Source organism: Pterocles gutturalis, unplaced genomic scaffold, assembly GCF_000699245.1.
Source record: "Pterocles gutturalis isolate BGI_N339 unplaced genomic scaffold, ASM69924v1 scaffold18941, whole genome shotgun sequence".
Lineage (NCBI taxonomy): Eukaryota > Metazoa > Chordata > Aves > Pterocliformes > Pteroclidae > Pterocles > Pterocles gutturalis.
Genome location: NW_010100778.1, coordinates 1 through 10,060, shown reverse-complemented (window position 1 = coordinate 10,060; position 10,060 = coordinate 1). Strand labels below are relative to the sequence as shown.

Genomic DNA, 10,060 nt, shown 5'->3' with positions numbered 1-10,060 from the left:
AGCGCTGCTTTATTCGCGGTCCGCGCTGCCCCGCGCTTCACACTGAGGTGCCCTCGGCGGCCTGGTCGGGCGGCGCCTCCTTTTCCTCCGGCTTCATGGCGGGGAAGAGCAGCACCTCCTGCGGAAAGGGACACCATCAGCGCCAGGCCCCACGGCACGTCTCGCGAGAGCGGCGCTCGGGCGGGCAGCGGGAGAGATTTCAAAGCAAGTGCCGCATGGAGAGCTCTCCTGAGGGGAATTCTTCACCTCAAAGACTCTCAGACGGCTGCACCGCCTGCGGTTTGTTCCGTGAGCCGCCCTGCTGTGCAGACCCTCCCTCCCGTTCCCTGACGGCGGTGGCAGCAGGCGCTGCCTGTCCCAGCATTTACCTTGATGTTGCTGGAATCCGTAAGGAACATGGTGAAGCGATCAATGCCCATGCCCCAGCCAGCTGTAGGAGGAAGGCCATACTCCAGTGCAGTGCAGAAGTTTTCATCAATAAACATGGCCTCATCATCACCCGCAGCTTTTGCCTAAATGAGAACACGAACAGTAGAAGGTGGGTTGCGCAGAGCTAGGCAGTTCCCCTTCTGGTAACCCCTACCAACAGATGTTTGTAGCAGCCCTTTAACTGATGCAACCAAAGCCCTGTAGAGCTGCACAACTAACAGATGAAGGAATCTCAGCACCTGGAGAACGGCGGAGGTCACTCGTACAGGTGCTTCCAAAATAGCTGTGGGCTCAAGTCCTTTCTGATCGGTAAGTTTCCTTTCTAGACAAAGGCCCAAGCCCTTCACTTCAGTAAAAAGCTATCTCCAGGACCAGAAGGCAGCAGATGACAGTGGAATAAATTGCTTAAAAAAAGCTTCTCACGTTATTTCTTGCTTGCAACCCCCCCTTTAATGTTAGTGGAAACAACTAAGCAGCCTAATTGTTTGAATTATCAGTAGTTGCTCCATGAAACCAAGTTTAGGGACTGATTTCTTTCCCCTCAAGTAGAAAGATTAAAAAAACTGCACTGAGATGGTAGCTAATCCATCTGAACCTGACAGCCTCCAAGTGCCAAAAATCATTGTAATAAAAACACAGACTAGCTGACTCTCTCAAATTTAGAAAATGCCAAGTGTTAAGTGGTAAAACAGCAACAAAAATTTTGCTCACAAAGTTTCAAGGAAGACTTTGCAAAAGACTTAAAGCAAACTTTTCTGCCTGAACATTTCTGAGTCTGAAATCCTGAAATGCTAACTGACATCCTTCATCTCAATCTCCACCTTGACATTAGATTTCCAGGCAAATTTTCATTCGATACATGGAACCATATGTCTGCACAGTTTGGCTACAATCATGAGAAACAAGTGCAGCAAACATATATACAACAGACCAAAGGTGAAAGAAATCCACAATATTATTCATTCTCATTGAACATTTTGAAATTTACTATCAAGTAAGTTAGTTAACATAGGTCTATTTTGCTGGTTTTGACAACTGTTTAATCCTCTCAGGCACTGTGAAGCCATTAGAGAGAGAAGGAAGAACAGGAACTCTGTTTCTCCAGACTGCATCATCTGACCTCAATCATGTGTGCGCACACATGCACTCATCCATGTGTATACCTAATCAATAACAAAAGCAGTTTCAGTCACACCTTTCTGAGGCTTATCTAGAGAAACCTAGTACTGTAAATTTACAGGCCTAATAATTTCCAGTCTGCAGCTCTATTCTGTGAGCCAATTTAAAATAGTAATAACTCAGTTCAGGAAGTTAGGCTATTACTTACACACCATTCAACCTTATTGACACAAAAATTTATTTATCAACTTAGAAGCATAATGTTGCATGACTACATAAATGCTTAATTGGGGAAAACAACTTTCAACCTGAGCAAGACAGAGAAAATGCTTTGCACATTTGCTTTTTTTCAGATTAGTACTTCAGGTAGAATAAAAGGGAAGATATTCCAAAATGAAGTTATGCTACTAAAAAAAAACAATCAACAGCAGTGTTTGGACTTGTTTACCTTCAAGAGCACAGTTCCTTTAAAAGGAATTAAGTTTTAGTGACAGGCTTCCACCAGAGTTAGAAACACTCACTCAAACTAGTAACAACCCTTTTCAGCAGTAAGGACTAATGACAGATTTGGAACAGACAAAGGAAATATTCTTTGTTTACATGCCTATATTGTTGTTTCGCAAGACACCTTACCTTAGCCTGATCCTCAAAAAGCTGCCGCTGCCGGAAAGGATCGTTAAGTTCTGTGTACGCATTGCACACTTCCTTCTTCATTACATAGAGCTCAAAGCGTTCTGTTAGTCCCCGATGAGAGCGATGCCTATGTGAAGAACACAAAACAACCATACCTTAAAATAAACATCTTTACAGAAGCAAAGAACAAATACATCACTTCAAAAGGATTGCCCACACCTGGCAGTAACAGCTGTCAAAACTTCAAACTACTAAGCATCAGCACGCCTCTTCCCTGGGTGACGGGATTCACAGCTTAGGAACCAATGCCTGTCTTGGTTGGTGCCAGAATTCACAAACTAGTATACAACATCAAAATCTCTCTTTTCACATGGGACTTTTTTTTTTCTTCTTTTTTTTTTTTTTTTTTCTTTTTAATAAAGCAGGAGTAGAGGGTTTAAAAGAGTTATATGCTGACTATGCTGACTGTGTCTCATACTCTTACCATTTGGCTAGAGGACTCATGATCTGTGGGTGATCACAGATGAATGTAGGGTTGACACAAGTGACTTCCAGGAATTCACCAACTAACTGGGAAAACAAAAGCAAAACAATTATGTAGAGTACAGTATCACTTTCCTAGCACTGCCTTCCCCAAACATCCTACTTCTCTCTCTTCACTACTGCAGAAGGTACCATAAAAGTTTCCCAATTAATAATTCCTGATCATGGTAATATCTTCGTTAACAGTGTGTGTGTCCTAGTTAGATAAGAAAAATGACACAGCAAAAACTGTATTAAAAAAATAACATAATTCAGTTTGGACATTATGACAATGGCCAATAGGAAAACCAGCAGAAAAACAGCTATTGGGCAATATTTTGGATACAAAGGAAAAGACTTAATACAGTTGATATCAGAACTGTGTGGTAAGCCCACCAGTTTGGTAAGGTACAGACAGATGCACAGACCTCATAGACAAAACTGACATAAGATAAAGCAGATGCGCTTTAAGAACAAGAGACCAGATATCAAACTAAAATCCTCTAGCGCTCACATTAAGCAGGCATCAGTAAACTACACTGTGGTGTAGACAACACAAAGAAAGATTTTGACACAGCAAGTTTTCTCACTGTGATACAGAAATAGGTGAAGTGCATTTCAGCATGTTTTCCCAGATGCAACTGAACTTTTGCTCCAAAGAGACTTCTGTTGATACAGATAGCTCTTCAAAGACATTAGGATTATAAAAACACCACCTTCACTTACTCTGTCAAGAAGCCTGGCTGTTGTCCTGGGAGGTGGACACTCAACATTTCTCTCTGCACAAAGGTCATCAAAGAACCTGCGAGTTTCTGAAATTGTTGTAGACAAAAATTAGAAAAGCCACCCAGGCAACCAAGTTTTTTTCATTTTGCATCCTTCAACATTTCAGAGTGATTTATAAGATCTTAATGGTATACGTCATGGAAAATGTGAGCTTAAATCTCAGTCTACAAAAACTGTGTTTGTTTTTATCAGTTTACACTAGAACATAAGTTATTTTGTATTTCAGAAACTTGACAAGAGTTAAGCACAACCCCACATGACTGCTAGACATTATTATTAGGGGGGAAAAAAAAAATCACTAAAAAGTGTATGAACTTGTTTCCTTATGGCTCTGGATTCCAGAAATAAAATAGCACATATGCACTCTGAAAAAAGCCCAAAATAATCATACTCCCAACCTATGATCACAGGCATGGGCACTCAACTGCACAAGAGACAGGAGAAATAAGTAATAAAAAGCTGTGTCTCCTCAACAGATCAAGAACTCCCCAGCTCATGCCTCTTGAGTAGACAGCATCACATATACTCAACAAAGGAAGAGGCAGAGAGTCAGATCCTGCCAAAGACTGCAAGGCAGAAGGGCTTCTTTCTGGACTCTTCGGTAACAGACAAAACCAGAGAAAAGCAATTCCATGTGTTAGTACCACCTCAAAAAAAAGCAGCTGACAGACTAGAGGCTGAGAACTAGAGACCTTTTGCCTTCTTTCTGTTAAGGAAGAATTCTAAGACATTCATACTTGGCATCTAACCTTCAGTTTCAAAACACTCAGCTGGTGGAAATTTCACTCCTAGGACCTTTTCCAGATCATACACCATGCTAATTCGCCGGAAGGGAGGGGTAAAATCTATCTCATAGGCCTGTCCATCTTGACCATCTGGATGATAAGTGATCTTGTAACTTCCAGTAATATGTTTCACCATCCCTACAAAAGGAACCTGAAGTTTAGAAGAAGAGTATGCCACATAATGTGCAATTCTTCAGAGATTCTTACTCTTTTTTAATTAATATTGCATATGTCACCTGAAAGCAACTTCTCTGTGATTTCCATCAAGTCATGGTAGTCAGCATAAGCCATATAAAATTCACAAGTTGTGAACTCAGGGTTGTGAGTCAAATCAATGCCTTCATTCCGGAACTGACGCCCGATTTCATACACTCTGTCCATGCCTCCAACCACCAACATCTAAACAAAAGGAAATTCTAGTAAACACACTAACTTTTGAAAAATAACTAAAAAGAGCTCAAACACACACAACGGCAACGCAACCTTACAAAGCTCATTCAAGATACATTTTGCTTCCTCCAATCCAATGAGTCCACCTTTCTTCAAGAATAATCCTCAGTTTATCTACACTTTTTTTAGAATAAAATCACAACAGTCTGAAGAATACAGGCTTAGGAATGAGGGGCTTGTATTTTACCTTATGGTAAAGTTCTGGAGCAATTCTCATATATAAATTCATATCCAGTTCATTGTGGTACGTGATAAAAGGTTTTGCCACAGCTCCACCTGGAATTATATTCATCATAGGAGTTTCAATCTGTAAAACAATAACAAAAAAAAATTAATAGTGGCACAAACATTTCCAGACTCCTACCTCGATGCCCTGCTTTTGTCTAATCTGTTTCCAAAGCAGAACTCAGTATATCAAGCAAGAAAACAAACCACAGATAACTTTGATGAAAAATCTCCGTACTTCATTTATTATTTGACATTCCAGCATATGAAAACAATTTTGAACTAAACAGCACTTCTCTCATGCAGTCAGTAAAGACTAACTATTTAAACTTTTGTTGTTATCAAGAATCATTCACATTTACTATGAATGTGGACCTGCCAGGTTCATGATATTAAAGCCAGGAACTAGGCTGTCGCATTGTCACAAAATCATCTCTCTGCATTTCAGAAAATGAAGTTCAACAAGGCCAAGTGCAAGCTCCTGCACCCAGTATGAGTACAGCCTGGAGAACGAATGGATTGAGAGCAGCCCTGCGGAAAAGGACGTGGGGATACTGGTGCGGAAACGGACAGGACCCATCAACAGGCACTGTCAGCCCAGAAAGCCAGCCGTGTCCTGGGCAGCATCAGAAGCAGTGTGACCAGTAGGTCGAAGGAGGGGATTCTCCCCCTCTATTCTGCTCTTGTGAGACCCGCCCAGAGCACTGTGTCCAGCCCTGGAGTCCCCAGTACAAAACAGACAGGGACCTGCTGGAGTAGGTCCAGAGCAGGCCATGGAAATGGCCGGGTGGCCGGAACACCTCTACTATGAAGAAAGGCTGAGAGTCGCGGTTCTTCAGCCTGGAGAGGAGAAGGCTCCAGGAAGACCTTAGAGCAGCCTTTCAGTGTAGAAAGACAGCTTTCAAGAAAGATGGAGAAAGACTTTTTACCAAGGCCTGTAGTGACAGGACAAGGGGCAACAGTTTAAACAGAAAGAGGGTAGATTTAGACTGGACATAAGGAAGAAATGTTTTCCTGTGCAGGTGGTGAGGCAGTGGCCCAGGTTGCCCAGAGAAGCTGTGGATGCCCCATCCCTGGAGGGGTCCAAGGCCAGGCTGGATGAGGCTTTGGGCAACCTGGGCTAGTGGGAGGTGTCCCTGCCCATGGCAGGGGTAGGGACTGGATGATCTTTAAGAAAGAAACAAAATTCCATAGATACTGCAAATTTTGCAAAGCCTAAACAATTTCAAAAACACAGCTTTTTTGGGGGAAAAAATATTTGGAGCATCCAAAAATATTTGGTGGTGAGAATGTCTGGGAATATACAGATATATGGAAATATCCACTTTAGATCAAAAGCTATTACTGAACTTCTCTATGTATGGGGAATCCTGGAGTCCAACCAAATTAATTTCTGAAGAGATACACAATTGCAAGGAGAAAAAATAATTAAATCAATCTGCTGCAGGCTTCAGTGAATTGGTTTAGTTCAAATCATTACAAATTTTCTTTCACAGAAGCTGCTTTTTCTTAGATGTTTAGAAGGTGACTCCTTATGCTTGGAGCAGTATACACTATTGACTACATGAGTAACAGACCTGAGTTCAACACCTCTTGACATCAAAAAGAGAAAATAGCTGTAAATGATGTAAAAATAGAGCAGCAGAATGATTCACAACTCAAAACTTGGGCCCCTACACAGAGAGCTGGTGGAAGCAGCCAAACAATTTCCTAACTGGTTCTGCGGGATATGCCATGGCATGCTGTGCCACTGCTGTGCTTACAAACCAGGCTGGCTCTCATGTTAACACAAGAGAACTTCAGTATGCCTGTCCACATCCTCACATCTTAGCATCAAGAATGAATGCCCCATTACTGACCCAGAAGCAGGAAAACAGGTATTTTCACAACAAAATTTCACCATTCAGAACAGAACAGAAAGCAGTCAGCATCTCAGACAGTACTGGAATCAGAAATAAAGTTTAACTGGTGATGATTGAACTAACAAGCCCTGACAGTCAGCTGAAGAGCACGATACAATACCCATGACAGTTTGGTTAATTTTTCTCAAAATTAACTACTATCTGTTTGTGGCATGACACTACACTGTGCCATACGGCATGTTGGTATGATTGAGCGGTGCCTGATTCATGCACCTCCAGACTGCACTGTGTTGTACAGGAGGCCATTCGCTGACTTCTCTGCCTTTTCTTTTATTCCCAACATTCTTGCCAAACCTAAGTAACTTAATCCATTATTCCAACAAGTCAAAACTCTATACAAATTAAGAAGGACTCTTATGGTCCTTTTTGAGCAACTTATCAGAACAGTGAAACCTGTAAGTACTAGATTAATAATTATTTGGAAAAAAAAAAAAAACTAATCAAAGAAAGACATCAAAAGCCATTATGCACACAACAGAGATGACACAGCGCAGGTTCAGATTCCTACTGCTCTCAAAAAACTCACACTGGCAGCTTTTGCAGATTCAGTTGATAAACACTTGTAAATAAACTACATTAAGTACTAACATTTTTGCTAACTGTAAAGTACAACCAAGAATCCGGACACAAGAGAGAGCAGAGCTAGTATTATTTTTTCATATGCTACTCCACAATACATCTTAAGATAAAACCAATTTTACTTACAGGAAGTAAAACCTGCATTTACCTCCTTCAGAGGCAAAACACCATTTCAAAGGCGTTATTTCCACCTTAATTTACTGAAATAAGGAAAGGACAGCAGCAGTTTGAAGTACTACCTTGGTAGAAGTTTCCTGAGTCATAACCTCACCAACTGAGGAATAGTTTTAACTTTACAGAGAGGAAAGGAATGGCTCCCATTAAACTAAACCGATAAAACACACTGTGTTGAGATAATTATTCTCACTTCTGTAAATATTTTGCATATGAGCCTGAACATAAAGCATCCTTGAAGCTGAGAAGCTCTAAACACATTCAGTATGCAGAGCAAAATAAACACTGAAGCCTTACCTCAAGGAAGCCCAACTCATCTAGAAAGCTCCGAATATACGTAATGATCTTTGCACGGGTTATAAATTTCTGCCTCACGTAATCATTAAGAATTAAATCCAAATATCTCTGACGATACCTAGTTTCCTGAAAAGAACAAATACCTTTATAACAAGCTAGACAAAACGTGCTGCCAAAGGAAAAAATACCAAAACCAAAACTAACGTTCCTTTGTTGATACCATCAGCAGATATAAAAGGTCATCCATTCAGACCTCTCTGTCAAATTGCCGCCAAGAGTGACAGGTATGACAAGTACCTTATCTTTGAGGCCAAAGTGAAGATGAGGCAACATGTGCAGGCATGGAGACAACAGAGTTATTTCATAAGGAATAACACTCAGTTCCCCTTTCTTTGTTTTCCCAGGATTCCCTTCTACACCGATAATGTCCCCGCGACGCAGCTTGTTGTTAATACGGAAATACTCTTCCTCGGATTTGTAGAGCCTGTAATTACAAAACCAATGTAAGCAGTTTTTGTATAAAACCTACCATTCTAAACTGACCTGCAAGTCTCTCCCCAGACCAAATCCCTTAAAAAAAGGATTCTTCTAACAGGGAAGCCAACCACAACATCCTAAGCAAAACATTACCCGGCTGCCTAAGCCAACCCATAGACGAATAGCCTAAGGAGATGAAGGAACAACATGCTAAAATACAGATCTCTAGGCCCAAGAACGCAGTTCAGTCTAGGAAGCTATTGGGAATATGTCTACTTACCTGGAATTTGCCATGACCTGCAACTTGACTCCTTCGCCACGAAGATCATAGAAAATCAGCTTCCCTCCAGAGGCACGCTTTGCATGGATTCGACCTAAATATCAAAGCACGTGGAACATCAGGAAAAAAGTCCCTAACAGAAAGGATACAGGGCCAAAAGTCATAGTATTATCACTTGGACAAAGGACTGTTAGCTCTGAGTTGATCTCTAACCATGAAAGAGAAGAAGTGAGTCTCAAAATCAATACCAGTGCACAGAAGGCCAAATGAACTTTGGGTCCTGGAGCCCATATCATAATCTGATCACGTTAAGGGATGTTGCATGGGTCCACTCAGTCTGAAAGGATGCGTCCTGAATAGTCTAACACTGCTACAGACTTAACGACTGAGTAGCGGGGGCATCAGCAAAATTCCAAAAGAGACCACCCCCTCACCAGGAGCAGCTAAGACTTGGCTTAGCAAAGCAACAGACCCTCTTCCTCAATCCCAGGTAAGTCTTTACCTGCCACTCTCACTGTAACATCTGACAGGTGATCTCCTGGCTGCAGGTGACTGTACTTCTCTATAAAATCTGAGAGAGATAAGTCTACATGGAATTTGTGGGGATAGGGATCTTCATTGGTGCTCTTCAGCTGCTGGATTGCATGGCTACGGATCTTGTAGTATTGCTGTCACCAGAAACAAACAAAACCAAACGATTTTGTTAAAAACTGAAAAGATTTTACAGGTTGTAAAATAAAACACAGCTGCCCTTATGTAGGAATATGTTGGTCTCTTCCCTTTTAACCATTCAGTTCCCCTTGAAGAAATCAAATATAAATCAATAAGAACAGTAGTAAGCATGAGACCAGAAGCTCACATTTGGATCCAAGCTTTCCTCATCAGCACCAATGTTATTCTCAGAGTCAGAAGTCAAGGAAGACTTATTTGAAAGCTTTTCACTTTGTTCCTTCTGCTTTGCCTCTTTTTCAGCTATTTTTCTCTCAGCCTTTAACCGTCTCTTCAGCTCACTGCAAAAGAAAAGGAAACGGGGTGCAGCAAGTACTCTGATACAGGGAAACACTCGTCAGGACTCTGCCACAAACTGTACAAATTGAGCTTTGTACAAATAAGCCTGTAAATCCCCTCACTCTGCACAAAAGTCCAAACAACCCGCAAGCATTTTCTTCTTTGAACTCTTTCAGTTCATCTCCAAATAACTCGGAGAAAGTCAGAGCTGAGATAACCATCGCACACCCAGACCGCAGGGATGCGTGTCCGCCTGCCCAGGAACCGTCCCCGGGCCGCTCTCCACCGCAGCGCCGGGCACCCCCGAAGCGGCACACGGCAAACTCCGCGGCTCCCGACACCGCCGGCCGGGGCTTCATGAGGAAAGAGGCGGG

The 10,060-nt window shown here is 41.9% G+C and overlaps 1 protein-coding gene across 1 annotated transcript; it reads right to left on the bottom strand.

Moving 5' to 3' along the window:
* Positions 1 to 37: 37 nt before the first annotated feature.
* KARS (lysyl-tRNA synthetase) lies at positions 38 to 10,045 on the bottom strand. Its single transcript, XM_010081141.1, has 14 exons — positions 9,831 to 10,045; positions 9,538 to 9,688; positions 9,181 to 9,346; positions 8,679 to 8,772; positions 8,219 to 8,405; positions 7,922 to 8,047; positions 4,912 to 5,031; positions 4,511 to 4,673; positions 4,239 to 4,412; positions 3,430 to 3,515; positions 2,666 to 2,751; positions 2,182 to 2,308; positions 369 to 512; positions 38 to 118 (listed from the first exon to the last, which is right to left on the bottom strand). Exons 1-14 carry the CDS (start codon positions 10,043 to 10,045, stop codon positions 38 to 40), a joined length of 1,920 nt encoding a protein of 639 aa, XP_010079443.1.
* Positions 10,046 to 10,060: the final 15 nt, after the last annotated feature.

Excerpts from the sequence above, each read along its gene's own strand:
- KARS (XM_010081141.1), bottom strand. The coding sequence starts at position 10,045 with ATGAAGCCCCGGCCGGCGGTGTCGGGAGCCGCGGAGTTTGCCGTGTGC. Across the intron at positions 4,674-4,911 it reads CTCCAGAACTTTACCATAAG|ATGTTGGTGGTTGGAGGCAT; the intron begins GTAAAATACAAG and ends CCTTTTGTTTAG. Across the intron at positions 4,413-4,510 it reads CACAGAGAAGTTGCTTTCAG|GGATGGTGAAACATATTACT; the intron begins GTGACATATGCA and ends TTCCTTTTGTAG.